At 48.2% G+C, this 16,118-nt stretch overlaps 1 protein-coding gene across 17 annotated transcripts in view; it reads right to left on the bottom strand.

Annotated features, from left to right (window-relative positions):
* The window catches only part of PIK3CD (phosphatidylinositol-4,5-bisphosphate 3-kinase catalytic subunit delta), a 33,590-nt gene extending 21,917 nt beyond the window's left edge, over positions 1-11,673 (bottom strand). For 8 of the 17 annotated variants that reach the window (XR_007506162.1, XR_007506135.1, XR_007506178.1 and 5 more), the window contains exons 1-6: positions 4,035-4,369; positions 3,771-3,946; positions 3,373-3,446; positions 2,839-3,002; positions 1,104-1,332; positions 466-695 (exon numbers count right to left, since the gene is read on the bottom strand). Coding sequence is in view for 8 of the 17 variants with exons in the window: in XM_049800915.1 (XP_049656872.1) it covers positions 466-695; positions 1,104-1,332; positions 2,839-2,979 (600 nt within the window). In the remaining 9 variants the exon portion in view is untranslated. The other 9 variants (XR_007506216.1, XR_007506223.1, XM_049801860.1 and 6 more) reach the window with 7 other exon arrangements.
* Between the last annotated feature and the right edge of the window lie 4,445 nt (positions 11,674-16,118).

The following is a 16,118-nucleotide window of genomic DNA, read 5'->3' as shown; positions in this document are numbered from 1 at the left end:
TGCTTCGTGCCCAGGCACAACATGTAAAAATAACATTAACCAAGAGTAGCAGGCAAGAACAGGGGCCCATGGGCTACACAGACCGATGCCTGCAAGCAGTGTATGCTGAGCATGAGCGGAGCAGACTCTTGGGCTTCAAAAGGACAAGGCATGTATTGGATTCCGTGCTCCTCTCCTACCCAAAACCAAAAAGCTTACACCACATGTACATGCAGCAACCTCAGCTACCAGCTAACCAGTACACCCAACGCATGTTCAGGAAGGGGAACAGCTCCCTTGGTTGGAGGCGCAGAGTGTGCCTCCCAACCATCTCCACAGGCAGAGAAATCTGGAGGATGAAGATGAAACACTGAACACATGGAAACACTGTCCATGCCCACATTAATCTGTCTCCAAATGCCCAAAGGTTCCCAAAGGGAAAACACAAACCAGTTAAACATTGTCACAGAAAAGTTTGTGCTTTACCCCGCCAGACTGAAACTTGACGTTGACAAAAATGTTCTTGGTGGGGGTATGTAGAGGGCCAGTCCCAAGGCCTTTGGCCATGGGCTCCAGCTGCAAGGGAAAGTTGTACTCCATCCAAGCTGCCCAGCTGAGCTGCTGCCGCTTTGCTGCTCTCTCCTCACAGAACTGGCACATTTTGGTGCGGAAATCATTCACCTCCGGATCCTGCACAGAGTCGAACTCGTGCAAACCTAAGCGGAGAGTAAGACAGAAAGGCAAAATAAGCATCTCACCCAATGGGGAAAATGAGCCTTTGATAATCAAGTGTCTGTGAAATGGTCTTCCTAAACACATGCTTAATATTTGGCCAAAAGGAGAAGGGTCAGCCAAGCTACTACCAATCACTTACTATGTACAATTGCACCGACTCAATTACTATAGCCCTCTGCTAGCAGGAAAGATCACCCTTCTTGGGTCTGCACACACGCTGTTCCTTCACCAGACCCACCAGAGACCAAACTTGCTAATTTCATCGCCTGCATAAGCAGGGCCCCATCGCTATTCCACAGGCAGCAAGGCTGTCTGGGGCAGAAGCGTGTTTTACCTGCAGCCAACACCCCTGCCACACTCCTGGCGAGAGCAATGTTGGGGGAACCGACCTTTTCCAATGAGCAGGCTGATCTGGGAGTTAATAACCTTCTTGACTCTGTCTCCTTCTCGAGCCACGAGCCGCAGCACTGGTAAGAAGGGCTGGATGTCACAAAGCCGCCGTTGTTCATCCTCCAACTCTTGCTGTTCGGCTGTCTGGTTGATGCACGTGAAGACATAGGCCTCCGGATCACTGAGCATATGGTACAGCGGCTCATACTGAGCGTGCTTCCACACCACCTGGGCCAGACCAACAGCAGGGTGAGAGTTAGCACTGCGCTGCCAGAACCTCATCTTCCTCCTACTGTCACCCAACAACCTCACTCTCCCGAGATACAGCGTTCAGCAAAGGCAATGCACAGCCAAACCTTCTCACAGCACTCCTGGACCTGCAATCACAGGCTGCTTTTCCAGCCAAGTCTGGTGGCTCCAACTTGTGCTGAACTGCTGGGTGGATTTATTTGCAAGTGCCTTTAATTGACTTCCTTGTTTTATGCTTGCCATTTGTTTCAGGCAAAGTAAATCCCTCAACCTGAGTATTTAAATGACCCCCACCCGAATACCTCACAGTAAGTACCTGCTGACTGCTAGCCTTGTGAAATAGAGGTATTACCTCCACTGGAAGCAAAATTGGGTTAAGTAACTTGCCCCCAGTAACACGAAACCTGTGACGAGAGCCAAGAACTTTTCTCAAGTCCTCTCAACACTATCCAGTTCCAAAGATCCTTCGCTCCCAGTGGATGGCACTTCCACAAGACTGTTCATATTCCATTTCTTCACTCTCATCCTAAGTGCCTGCTACAGGAGACAAAACTCCAGAGTAGATGGGCCTCTGGTCTGACCCCATGCGCCTACTGGCTGTAAAACACAGACCTGTAACTTAACAGCTGGAAACAATCAGGTCTACTTAGGGGGTTTTTGGTTTGGTTAGGGTTTGGGTTTTTAAACCTGAAAATTGCAGCATGAGAAAACTTGGAATAGTCTGGCACTGTGCTTCTGTCCCTTGTGATCTGTGATTCATCTAGGCCAGGTTGCTGCTGCAGAGAAAACCTTTTCCACTGCTTTCCTTCACTCTCCCCTAACCTCGCTTCCTGCCCAGGGAAACAAGGAAGCAGCTACATTTCATTTACATATGGTTTCACCACAGCATTTTATTCCTCAAATGAAGCACTAAGAAATATCCTCTCTATCATTACTGTTCCCAATTTTCAGTATTCAATTTCTGTGAGGCAAGAGAAGACTGGGCTGGCATCCTGAATGCTTTGGGTCAGTCCAGCATTTGTATTTGACTATTTGAGGGTGACTTCTCCTACTTACACATGCATACACAAGAGCTTTTATTATGAAAAATCCAGCGTAGCAACTGGCTGGCTCAGGTAAGCAGTAACTGAACACACAATCCACAAGCCCTACGTCGCCAACTCAAATCTGCACTCACTCCAAAGTTACTCTAATTCTCATCCCAAGGTTGGACAACTAGAGGACTGAGCCTGACGCCACTAGCACCGCCACCAGCACCCTGTTGCTGGCAGTCTCAATGGCTAGACGTGGGTTTAGTGGATTGCAGAGGCTGTCACCAAGGACGAGCTCTCGTAGTGAGTCACAAGGACCTGCCTCAGAGCAATGCAGAAGAAACCCAACTTGCACTGAGTTAAAACTCAACACATTTCCCCAGCTGCTCCCCAAGAACAGACTCCTCGTTCCAGGAGATTGCAGATAAGACTGTGGAACAAGGCTGTTTGTTACCTGCTTGATGGTGCCCAAACTGGCATTGCAGGACACAGAGAGGTTTAAGTATATGCCTGTGGGCAGCAGGAAGTCCACCTGGATGTTTTGGTTTTCCCCCTTGGACCAGAATTCCATAGGGCAGTAAATGCCTGGGGGCATCCTGCTCACTTCTTAGCTACCACCTGCAAGAAAAGGGGAGAAAGTCTGTTGCTGTTGACTACATAATATTTCCTCAGATCTGTGCTGGGCTCTGTAGAAAGTTAATGTGCAAAAGAACCCAAAGAAAGGAAGGTTAGCATATCCTCATAGCTCAGGAAAATATGCACCTTAGTGAAATTTCCAGTCCAGTGCCTTTAAGCCACAGAGGCGTTCTTGCTATAGTATTTGCTTCTATTTCAATGCAACTCTTTCTTAATCTCTTCTAGACTGGGATTAACACCTACATCTGCATTTGACAAAGAAATTAAAGAATTCTCTTCACTTGAGAACAAAGGCACTTGTCCCGATAGCTCATCTACCACCAAACAGCCAACAGAAACAATGAGTCCCTACCCCTGGCTTTGTAAGGCAATCCTCAGGCCACATGCTCCAAGTTCCACTTTGTTTTTCCAGAGCTCGGTTCCAGTCTGCAAGAGGGAGAAAGAGGTGTTGCTGGTTCTGAGTAGGCATGCATTTTTATACACACAAACAAATAATACTCCTCTCTATATCCCCCCTCTACAAGTACAGGAAAAATGAAATCTAAGGCTGAGGCAATCAAAATAGATTTGTTAATTCCACCTGCATCCTTTCACTTGGCAGGGCTCTACAATTTCATCTCAGTACATCCAAAGAACATGAAGAGAAAAAGAATCTGAATGCTATCGGGTACAAACTGTTGCTTTCAAACACAGGGTAAGCACACACATGAACAGCTCAAACAAGAAGCACACACCAGAAGCCCATCATACCTTTTCTTTCTTAACGACATGTAACACCAAAGTCAGAGAAACCCTCACGGTCCATCCATTTGCCCACAAGGAAAGTAGTAGAGCAGTATAAAACTGCAGTTTCCTCCACAGATGACAGGCAGCAGAGTGTGGTGTCCCCACATGCAGGAAGAGCTTGAAACTGTTAGCATTAGCTCCTAGCAACAGACAGATAAGTGGCTCTGCCTAATTCTCTTCGACCACCTCAGCAGAGAAACGAGCTCACCTCAATTCCCTCGGGCTTACCAGAGTTTTTCCACCAGGTCAGCAGAGAAACACGCCAGGAGTACAGCCTGCAGGGTGCTCACATAGCCATAGCACAAAGCCGCTGTGGAAACCAAGACTGCAGCCTCCCGCCAGCCTGACTCTTCGCTGGTTCTAAATTCAGCCCTGCACGCGCCTTGAGCAATTTTAAGTGTCGCTTATACTCAGCCCATGAAACCAGTACCAAAATTTGCTCATTCACAACTTAAAATACAGCTTTGCAGCTGTTGGACGGTGTACAAACTTAGAAAGAAACAGAGCAACGTGCTGCTGAAGATTTGGGTCTCCCAAATCATGAAGTCCTGCTGGCAGCTTCTCATGAACCAGCCCTATGCTTCAGTAGGACAAGAAGCCCAGCATCTTATCTGCCAGTGCCTGGGAGCACAACACTTCCCCATCAGCACTGAGGTAAGGATTCCCAGAAATATGAGCTATGTTTTATCTGTCCTGCTTCCTCAGCGCACATGCTGTATCACAGAGACCGGATACAGACACCACAAAACCACCCATGTGCCTGAAGAGGGAGGGAAGGAGGAGGAGGAGGAGGAGGAGGCAAGGTTTACAAGTTTGAATAAAGCAAAACAAGTTTGCCCTGTCTTCTGCTCATTAACCATAAAACCAGCAAGTTTCTAGAATATCTGCTACCTCAGCCTTTCCCAATGGCAACAAGAGCAGCAAACTACCAGGACTCTGCTGACCAGCAGAGATGGAAGACACAACAATGGCTGAACTGCTTCCTTCTGCTGAGGATTTCTACCTGATGCCACATCCTATCAGATATGAAGTACGTAAGCTATTAGCACTACAATGTCAAGTTCAAGTTGCTCAATTCCTTGTCTTTCCAAACTCACTGATTATCTCCCGGTGTAGAGGGATTTTTCCAACAGAACCTGGAGCGGATATGCCAAAGCAAGGATAACTCTGGACTTGCACTATTTTTAATACTTCGTTTACCAAGCTTCTCCCCTTCCCATTGCTAAATTCAGAATGCTCTGTTCCTTGGACCTTAGATCTGATCCAGAGTGACAGTTTTAACACGAAGCGAGCTCTGCATAGATTAATACTCCTGCACCACTCCACTTTCATCTTCCCTTTTGCCTTGGGAAATTGGAACAGAGTTCTCCAGGCTGTAACCTTGTTTGCACTATCTTGACCTCATGAGTAAAAGCAATTACAATTCCCTTTTCTCTGGGTCATTTTGCCATTTGTGACTAGCCAAATGCAGCATCGCTCCTTTTTGTTGGAATTTTATGCTACTGGGGTTGTTTGAGATATACTCTTTGTCTTTCACTGCAGCAGTCTTTAAAAAAAGGATTCCCCATCGCAGCTGTCAATTTTTAAAAGCCCCAGCATCACCTCAGACTTTCATCCTGGTAGATAGACAGATTATTGTTAAAAATCCCATATTGTGGTAGGGTTCTGACCTGTAGGTCTGGTAGCCTGAGGTTCAAGTTAATCAACCCACGCTTGACAGAAATTAGTTTGCCGCACAACTTGCATATTTCTCAAAGCTAGGGCAAGCAAGGGTGAGACAGAAGTCTGTGTTTTAGTGGGATGCAAACCCACGGAACCAACCTCAAGCAGGCACACAGGCTATCAAAGACCCCTGCTTATCAACACCGGGCTGTAGCCACCTACTTTCTATCACAAGACGCTCCCCGTCCTCACTCTTCTGACTGCAATATACCCCAAAACTTCTTCTTGCTAGAATACTTTCCCATTACCCCACTTACATCTTCCTATAATACTTCTTCCTTCCCCACCAGCCACCATCTCCCACAACCCTCAAACACTTGTTTCAAGTGCAAGGCAGGTACACTGCTGCCTTCTGACTCCCAAAATGCCCAGACAAGTTTATCGGGACAGGACGCACGTGGTGCTTGGCACCCCAGGGGCTAAGGAGGAGAACAGACAACCAGAACGCACAAAGCTCTTGGTCTGCAGTTGGCGCGTACATACGCTCCATCCAAGAGAGATATACCTCAAGACTGGCCGGCCAGCTGATCTGTTTCGGTGGCCAAACAAGCCACAACAACACGGACACCCAAGCTAAAGACATGAGGGCCAAGTATATTGCTCTGAGAACTTCATGTAGCCCCTGAACTGGAGGTATGCACAGAACATTTGAGGAAACCGCAGGGCCTCAATTACCTCCTTCATTCATCTCTGGCACCAATTTTCCTCTGGGCCTGCTTGTACACAAGCCTAACCCCAAAACTGCCCCATGGTATGTACTTGCTTGGGCAGGACACCCAAGATCACGTGCTGTAAAGGCTGTCTACCAGCCACGCAATCGTACCGACTCCAGGAAAGGGTATTGCACAGGCAGCAGTTGCACAGGCAGCGTCTCGTTGGCAGTGCTGCTGGCATAGCTGAGCACATGAAAACAAGATGCAGTTTCCTCAAAATGTTATTCTGTTGTTTCCTGAGACGGGCAGGGACCCCGCTGCCCTAAGAAAGAACCATTCTTCCTATTCCACAGGGAGGCGGTAATGGAAGCTCTTTTCCCAAAAAGAAGCAAGCACACTTGATGGGAACCTCAGGTCTTGCTAAGAAAAGGTAAGGAGTGACCAGCCACAGCCCAAGGGGAGAGCCCAGCAGTGGGACTAGCAGTGCGTGAACTGGCTGATGTACAGCACGGGCTGTGAACACCATCACAGCTGTGGGGCCATCACAGCTGGAAATAAACAAGCTCTCAAACTGCAGAGCACAGTATCACTTTGGACCTCTCCGAGCGTGCAAGAGGAAGACAAATGCGTGCTGTCACACAACGCAGGTCACAAAGCATCAAGCACGCACCCAACAATAGATTTCCATGGGTCCAAACACAAAGCTATTCCCCACAGTTCCCAGAGAATTCAAGTGTACTCCCCTTTTCACATGTATTTCTGTTCTGTGGAATTTTGTTGTAAGGGGGAAGTAAAAGTCTGTGCAAGACAGACTTTCTCAGGGAACTACGAATGAAACACATATGGACCCATTCCGCATTGACCCCTGCCTCTGGTTCAGACCAGCAGCAAAAAGTCCTAATAACGGACAATTGGTCCCTAATCCCTTGGCAATTTTGAGATGTGGAGTCATTTCCTAGGGGAGCAATCAGGAAAGATGCATCCATTGGTACTAATCACTTCCTTACTGAGAGTCATATGGGCAGTGAACCCATCTTGCAGTGCCTAGATCTCTTCATCACTGGCCAGAAAAGAGGTGGAAGAAAATAACCACAAGACAAAATTCCAGGTTTCAGATGAAGTCAAGTCCTCAACTTCCTCTCCCCCTCTTTGCCTCAATTCATTTTTCTGCAGGAAAGCTACAGGCTGCTTTGCCCTCCTTAGAGTTTCCCCTTCCACTAATTAGCATGAAGGTAATAAATGTGTATCTTTTGCAAACAGGAGAGATGACCGAGCAGAGCTGATAGGCACACGGGACTAGTCCATGCACTAGCCTGCCAGGACAGAACACAAAACCCCAATGTTACTGGATTCCATGTAACAAATACAGGCACAAGATCACTAATAGGAGGTAGCGTATGTTTTGGGTTCACACACCCTGAGGAATACAGAGTTGCACATAAAGGCAGATTTATGCAGAGTGTAATAGACACATTTGAAATAACCCAGTCAATATTTAACAAGCCAGCAGTCAACGTAAACCACACTAACACAAATCTCTTTTTATGAAGTTTATCAACCACAGCTCTGGTGTTTACAACATACAACTGCTATCAAGAGGGAAGGGAAAAAAAAAAAAGAAAGAAAAAAAAAAAAAGACAGCAAGCTAGCAAGATCACCCATGGAGTAGCGTTCCACAAACCTCTGTGAGGCTGCAGGGTTAGACAGACACGGAAGCTCTAACGCCCACAAACAGATTACAAAATTACTAAACCCCAGGACTACAAAAATACCTTTCAAGTTTATAAGAAATGAGTGGCACAGAGCTCACAGGTGATGTGTCGCGTGGGAGACAGCAGGAAGTCACTTTCATTGCAGGCATCAACTTAGCTGGGGGAGGAGACCACGGGAATTTTTATGTACACACGTGCTTGACATGCCTTTACCACAGAATCAATACATTTGGCAGATTTGAACCAACCCTAAGCTTTCATAGACAAAGACCCATTTTGGTGAGTGTTCAGAAAGTGTTTTAAAGCTTGGGCTTACTTTTTTGGTGGGGATCACGGAGTAAAAGAGGTCCACCGTATGCTGCGAGCATGTTATTTGAGCATTGATAGACTGTAAAATTAACCCACAAATTCCCCTCCAAGAACAGACTGGGAAAACTCCCATAGCAGGTGTGTCAAACTGTGACTGAATGTGGGATTTTTGTAGAGGGACTCCCGCCTCGCAGGGCTAGCTGGATACTCACACCCCGGTGCCAGCCACTTAATCACACAGAAGAAACATGCTGTATCTGCTTCCCTTGTGGCGTAACATTAAAAAAAAAAATCCCGATTCAGGCTCCAGTCCCATGATGTGGGTGCAACCAACAGAGACGCTCATAGTAAGACTGGCCTTTGCAGCTCTGCCTGCTGAACAACTATTGACAACCTAGCTCTTTATTTATCTAAAAATGAACACATGCTGGTGAGAAGTACTAGAAACACAGCCTCAGGGACTGCCAGCCTGCAGAGGTGCAAGCGTCTGCTGTGCTGCCCCATTCACCCAAATGAGCAGGGACTTTCATTCAATGCAGCGGATCAGACTTGATGCTCTAGCCAGCCTACAGGATCCACAGCAAGCTGGACTGAGAACTCACACATACCCTGCAGACTGCCACTAGTCTGGACATTCAGCTAGCAGCAGCCTTTTATGCCAGAAAAATGGCTCTGATGCCTCCTCGAATACTTGCTAACATCATTTTGGACGTGGCATTAATAGGATAGATTTTGCTGTCATATCAATGAAACATTTCCTTTACAACTTCCACTAAGGTTTCTGTAAAATATGGATCGGTGTCCCAACTGTGCTGTTAGGCCATCATTGCTCTCCTTCAGTTCCTGTGACACTGTTGCACCAAAGCTCTAATTGTCTCTGGTTCCTCCTTCAATGCATACAGACAAGCGCAAGACCTGGCCCATGAACTAGGTAGGAAAAAACCAGGACCCCTCGAAAAGGTATGGAGAAGCATTCAAGTACTGAACAACCCCTAAAATCAATGCTTTTGTATCTTCAGGGTTTATTTCCTCAAACCCTAGTTCAGAATGTTCGAATCTCCTCTATTTAGTTTACCATAATAAGACTTCTACCTCTACCAAATATAAAAACCAAATAAAGGCTTTTGCATATTATCAGCTTCTGTTTTGTCCATTGATCTCTCATGTCCCGCCACACAATTCCCTGCACCGATTCGTTCTTTCAACAGCAGTTTGTTGTTCATCCAACTCTACATAGCATACACATAGTTACATTGGTTCAGTAATGCCTTTTATTAGAGATTTCTAAGCCCCTGATGAATCGCTACTTTGCTTACACAAACCACTAGACTGAGGTAGACATATGATGGAATCTGCCTAGGATAACTGGGCAAGAGATGAAAATGCACGCACCTAGCTCTTCAGGCCTCTAAAACACTACAGAGCATCCCCCTGCCCTACCAGAAGGGCTGATATAAACCAAAATCAGCATCTTCCGTGCATCAGGATGTCAGTGAAGAACCATGGATTTTTCCACCTTCCAAGGAAGTGTTCTAGCTATGTGGAGACTACAAGGATCAGGCTTGGAACAACCACTGGATCCAAAGAACCCCTTGGCTTGTACCCTTCCCTTTATGAAATAAAGGCTCCTTTACTTTGAGCATTTATATTGCTCAGTGCCTGCCTTACACATGCACACTCCCATAAAACAGGCTCACAGAGAAAAGTAATGGGAAGCAGAACTACACTAATGTAATCTGAACTGGAGCTAACCTTGTTTGTGTGCAGGGCTGATGATGAAAGGGGTTGTCAGCAAGGAGAAAGATAGGAAAGGGAATGTACACATGGTGATAAAAACAGGCTGCAGTTTCGTGGGGCTCCCAGCTCCAGAGCAACTAGAGAAAGCATCAGTGATAGACCATCATTCAAGCTCAGCAGGACCTTAGATCCAACCACAAGTAATAGCCAGAGGGAGGGAAAGAGGAGCGCAGGTAAAGCAACTTCAGAGAAATGGAAACGTAAAGCCATACCTCATTCTGGAAGTAAAACAGTATCCCCAGAGAGAGGCAGAGGAACACCAGGGAGTAAGAAAAGTGTCTGATGGGAGGACTCAAGAGCCCTGCTCTGGTGGAAACTATGAAGCAGCCTTTTGGGCAAGTTCACAGTCAATCAACTATGCTTTCAGTCCTGTCTGAGGAAGCATCTAATAGGAAACAGTGTATTTAGTGGTTAAAGCAAGAGCTTGAAAACCGACAGCTTGCAAAGTTCCATTCCCAACCCTGACAATTGTTTGACGCGTGACTTCAAACAATTAACTCCTCTGTGTTTCAGTTTTCTCGTATGCACAAGCGTATCTCGCGAAGAATGTCACAATTCTTAAATGCTGGCAAAGTGATTTGGGATCCTTGCGCTCTTGCTGTTACTGCTAACACGGGCATAGTCTGGGAGTTGGAGGAGATTGTGATAAATGAAAGCTTCTAGCTGAAGACGTTGCCAAAATTAGCCTTTTTCAACTGCCTCCATGAGCGGACACCAGGAACCCAAGTGCATCTTGCTGATAAAAACAAAAAATAACCCACACGCTTCTAATAGCCCTCCACCGCTACGCTCAACTTTCTTTACCTTCAGGCTCCCATCTCGAGCACATACAGCACGCCGTTGCTTAGGCGTTAAGAGACCCTCTCTAGAGACTTCCTCGCGCCTGGCCAAAACACACAACCCAAAGGTAACCCACAGTAGAAACCCACGCCGCTGTTCGCGGCGAGCCCCGGCAGCGCAACCCCAACGTCGAAGCAGGGACGGACGGACGGCCAGGTGTTGCCGAGGGCGCACGAAATCTCTGGGTGACTCTTAATGGCAGCGACGAGGAGCCGAGCGCCGAACCTTCTGGGAAAAGGCCAAGCAGAAGCCCTAGCAGGTGACACCAGCCGTTACCGTCCCATTCCTGGCCAAAATAGAGAGACCACTGCCACCCGCCCGCCTTGGGAAGTGAGAGGGGGGGGGTCTGCTGCCAGCACATCTGTTCCCGCGGTGGGGGGGACGGGACACACACGGCTTCAAGGGCTGACCCCCCCCAAAACCTACCCCCGACTCGCAGGAGTCTTAAACCACCCCGTTTTCACGAAGCAGAAGTGCTTTTTCTTAAGCAAAACACACGCAAGCTGGTTAAAGGAGCCCGAGGAGTAATTAATGAGGCACGGAGATACACGCAGGACGAGACGCGGGGAGGGGGGGAGGCACCCCACCAGCCGCGGGGACCCTGTGCAAAGACCCCCGGGAGGCGGGTTTGGGGGGGGTGCCCCCCCCCCCCCCGCTTCCCCCAGCCCGGGATCAGGCAGCCGCTCCTCCCGAACCCCCCTTCCCCGTACCCCCAACGCCCCAATCCCCGGCCCACCGCTCACCTGCGCTCTCTCCTCACGCCGCGGCAACCGGGGCTGCCGCGCTCCCCGCCGCGGTCCCGGCGGGCTCCCTCCACACACACACACCCCCCACCCCCCCACCCCCCCCGCCCCTTCCCCGTTAAACCGGCACCGCCCCGGCTGCCGGCGCGCGCGCTATGAGGCACCGTCTGCCAAAAGCTCAACAAAAAAAAAAAAAAAAAAAAAAAAAACAAAAAAAAAACAAAACCCAAAAAAAAAAAAAAAAAAAAAAGCCCGCCCGCGCGCCGCCGGCGAGCTCGGGCACCGGCTGCAACAAAAAAATAAAAAAAAAAAAAAAAAGGGGCCCGCCCGCGCGCCGCCCACCCGCGCCACCGGCGAGCGAGCAGGCGGGCGCGCGCGCTACCGGGGAGCGGGCGCGCGTCCCCCCGTCCCCTCCCCCGCCCACCGTGCACCGGTCGCGGCGTACGAGTGAATCCCCTGCACTTTCCAAGCCCTGCACCTCGGTACAGCGGTGATCCCGGTCCAGGCGTCCTGCACCGGGTCCCGGTAACCGTGTGGAGCTGTAGACGCAGCCGTAACCCCTGCAGCGGCGGCGTGCGACCGGTAAAGGGGGGCAGTTGCACGGCGATGCAACACACACACCCCCCACCCCCGGAGAAATCAATCCCGGCAGCCAAGCACAGAAAATGGCCAAAGCGTTACATGGCTGCCACGGTCCTGACGCAGCTGACGTCCCGCACGCAGCGGGGACACGCTGCCGGTAACGCCGGACCGTAGCTCCGTTACTGCTGACGGACTAACTGTAGGGCACGGGGGTGAAGGTAGGCCCTAAATCCACACGTACGTTGTAAAACTACTCGCATCGGAGATTTAAAATGGTTTGGGATTCACTTCTGCCCTGGGAAGGGCTCCTTCGGCAACCTCAACCGCGCGACTGCTCTTTCTTCCGCTGGAAAACTTTTGGGCGATAAGGATGGGGAGGACCCCAAATCCCAGAAGAGAGCCAAATGATTTGGGGAACAAGAAGCAACGCCTCCGAGACGGGCAAGGAGCCCGTGGGGCCCACGGTCAGAGCAGGGCAGCGATCGGTTATCACGCGCCTGGTGCTTCACTAGCGGCTGCTTATCACGGGAGAGAGGGGAGCCGAGCACGCCTTGGTACGCTGGGTACTGAGGACGTACAGGCTACCTACCCTTCTTTTTGGGTTTTTTTTTTTTTTTTTTTTTTTTTTTCTCCCCCAACCCCTTGTACAGGTCCATTGGCCGCAGGGGAAACCCATGCAGACACCAAACCGTTGTGCGAGGGTCCACCTCCCTCCGGAGCCCCAAAGTGCCACAAGGGTTGGCTTCTCCGACACCCCACGGGGTGTTGTCATCCTCCTCCTTCTCTTTCTCCCCCTGTTCCTTTTTCCTCCAAAAGCTGACCAGCTGTCTCATCTAGACTATGAACATCGGCTAAATTTCACCCTTTTGCACGGATCATCTCTCTGACCCGTCGAGGGAAGTTTTGGTGGTTCCACAGAAGCGGTAGATGGGGATAAGGATGGTTTCTAGTGTTAAAAAACACTCGCTCTCCTCTGCCTTATTAAATTTTCAGCACCAATTAGATACCCAAAGACCATTTGCTCGATTGAAATAAATCTCTCTCTTTTCACACGTCTCCTCTTGCACTTGAGAAGTGCCCACCGTGCTTTGGGTCACGAATAATAGGAGATTGTGAACCCGGATTCGCGCTTTTAATTATTTCACTCCCACACGTAGAAAAAAACAATTTTGGTATAGGACACGGTTAGCGTTAGTGCGTTGTCTCAACGGGTCCTGCAATTTTATGACTTCCAGAACCACCATTTTTCCTAAAGCTTCTACTACCGGAGACATGTGATTAAGGTATAAATTCTTTTCTTTTTTTTCCATGTTATAATCCAAGAAAAGCTCATTATTCTTGCAAACCGACTTATTTTTTTCCCCTGAACATTACTAGTTGGCAACACAGATATCTTACCATCAGTACAAAATATGACTGTTGAAACATTCGTTCTTCAACTCCATTTGAATCTACTATCATGTCTTAATGTGACCTTTTAAAGCTCAGAAACTGTCTATTTTAAATCATTGGCCCTGACATGTGTTGAAGATATTTTTAACAGGCTGTTTACAGGAATTCTGGTTTCTGTTCTGCTATTTTTTTTCTTTTCAACAGCTTTTCTATTCATCATCTCCAAGTTTCACATATAGGACCGTATCGAACACTCACAGGACATTTGCCCACACGGCCTATGAGAAACCGGACAACAGAAACCAAAGGGAAAAAGGAACTGAAAGTCAGAAAATAGTTGAAACCTGCTAGATTAAAGATCCGAGACCTCCAGGAAGAACAGAAGGGAAAGGTCAGTTAGTTGTTTTTCCTCTGCGTTACTGAGAGCAAAACAGTGCTAACGGGTTTGAAGAAAACACTGGGAAGAAGGGCCAGTGGCATCTGCGCAGCATTATTTCAAACGCATCCAATATTAGGTACGTGCTAGGCATGCCCGTTCAAAAAGACCATCTCCACTCCATGCCAATCTGGTATAAATTTACCCAGAGTTGTTCAGAAAACGCTGAAAGGTTGATTTTGTATTCTTGGCTCTGAATTTCCCTCGCCATGCAGCAGGCACGTGCTCCATGCCACTTACTCTGGTGAATTTGCAAGAAACACGATTCCGCGCTCCTGCTGAGTCAGGGGGTCAGCCGCGTCCTGCTTGGCAGACGGAGCAGACCCCAGCCTAGGATTCCCGACTGTCGCACCGTGATCCAAGTTTTACGCAGGACTCACCGGGATGGTGGGGAGGAGGGAACAACGGTCACTTGTTGTATAATTGCAGGGGCTAATCTCTCCCACGGGGACACAGCATCTCTGTCCCCAGTTAAGAGCCCTGCAATAACAACAAATAGGGTACAGTGCTGCAACTACGGCTTGACTCCAGCTAAGCATCAGGCAAAGAGGAAAAATTGCTACCTAAAACTGTTTTCGACGTAGCTGTTGGATAACACAAACTGACTTTCACTTAAAAAATTAGTATTTGCTATGCATAAATGAACGCACTTGAAAACAAGAAGGGATGTTCTCTCAGACTGCATTATAAAGGACATGCACTGGGACTACCCAGGGTTAGCTTAAAACTGCAGACAGTAGAAAGACAAACAGACAGGAGGAAAGGGATGACGAGTTTTCAGACATTCTGCATCACGTAACTGCTGGCTCATGGTACAAGTCTTTGCAGGGTAAGGAGTGCCCATAGCTCACAGGAGAGAGGGGAGACTCCCTACAGATAGGGTTAAAAACCCTGCAGTGCTATGCTAGGGTTAAGGGCTGCTGTCTGTTATATATTTACCAAAGCCAAATCTAAAGTGCGATTTTCTTTTCATCTTTTGGCTGTACCCCACTTACAGTGACTACTTGCATGAATACCTTCTTTTTATGTCCCTTTTCCTCAACAAAGGCTTTTCTGAGCCCTTAGTCTTAATTATCAGTCTTTCATAGCTCGACCTCTTGGCATTTATCCTCACATCTTTTTTCAGGTTGTTTCCTCTCTTCGCTGCTCCAGGTACGCCATTCTTGCCCATCTGCTTACCGTCTCGGCAGCCCTTTACAAATGGACATGGTTGCAAATACTGGCTGTACAGCTCCTAGCCATCATCTCCCTTCTCTACACCAATTTGCTGCCTGAGAAACTGAGCCAACGTTCATAGCCTAGATGAGACAGCTGGTCAGCTTCTGGAGGGAAACGGAACAGGGAGAAAGAGGAGGAGGGTGACAACGAGCAAGTAATGTAACCACAGTGCCTTGGTATTTACAGGATTGCCCGGCAAGAACGCTTTCAACTGCCAGTGGGGCACCTGGAGAGAAAAAACACCGTGCCTGCCCTCCTGGGTCCCAACGCACCTAGATGTTGGCAATTTTAGTAAACAGTAACATTTGTGAAGCTGTATTGACCACTTCTGCAGGCAAAGCTAGAAGCAGCCCCTCTTATTCTCCACTTACTGTGGTAAGGGGTAAACAAACAAACTAAACCCCACCAAACTCACCACATTTAATTGCACCACAAAGCAAACAGGAAGCTAGAGCAGTTTTAGGAGAGTTGAAACTATTTGCTCCATGTGGTTAACACTACTCAACAGGCGGGAAACCGCGCTTTTGCTTCAGCTATGCAGTTGGTCTGCAAATACAGCTGGTAACTTGCTCTTATTTAAAAGTCAAAAGAGGTTTTTTTTTTGGCAACAAGATCTGAAATAGGATCGCAGCCACATGAAGCGTACAACACTGATCCACGCCGGCTATCACAGAGGTGAGCAGCAGAGTTCACCTGTGTAAGTACAGCCACAGGATACATTCTTCGGTGAGAAACGCCTATGGCCAAACCAAACAGTGCTTCAAGATTTGAACATGAGTTTCTTTTTGCATCTTGCACAAAGGGCGTCTGTGCTACAGCATAATGCTACACTGCTACAGGCTTTTCATTCTTTGTTGGGATTTCTTTAAACACATATAGGCATTTGGGGCCCCTAGGCTCTCTTGCAA

This window comes from Accipiter gentilis, chromosome 1 (genome assembly GCF_929443795.1).
Source record: "Accipiter gentilis chromosome 1, bAccGen1.1, whole genome shotgun sequence".
In the NCBI taxonomy this organism is placed as follows: Eukaryota; Metazoa; Chordata; class Aves; order Accipitriformes; family Accipitridae; genus Astur; species Astur gentilis.
The sequence above is the reverse complement of the archived record's forward strand: the minus strand, read 5'-3'. Positions and strand labels throughout refer to the sequence as shown.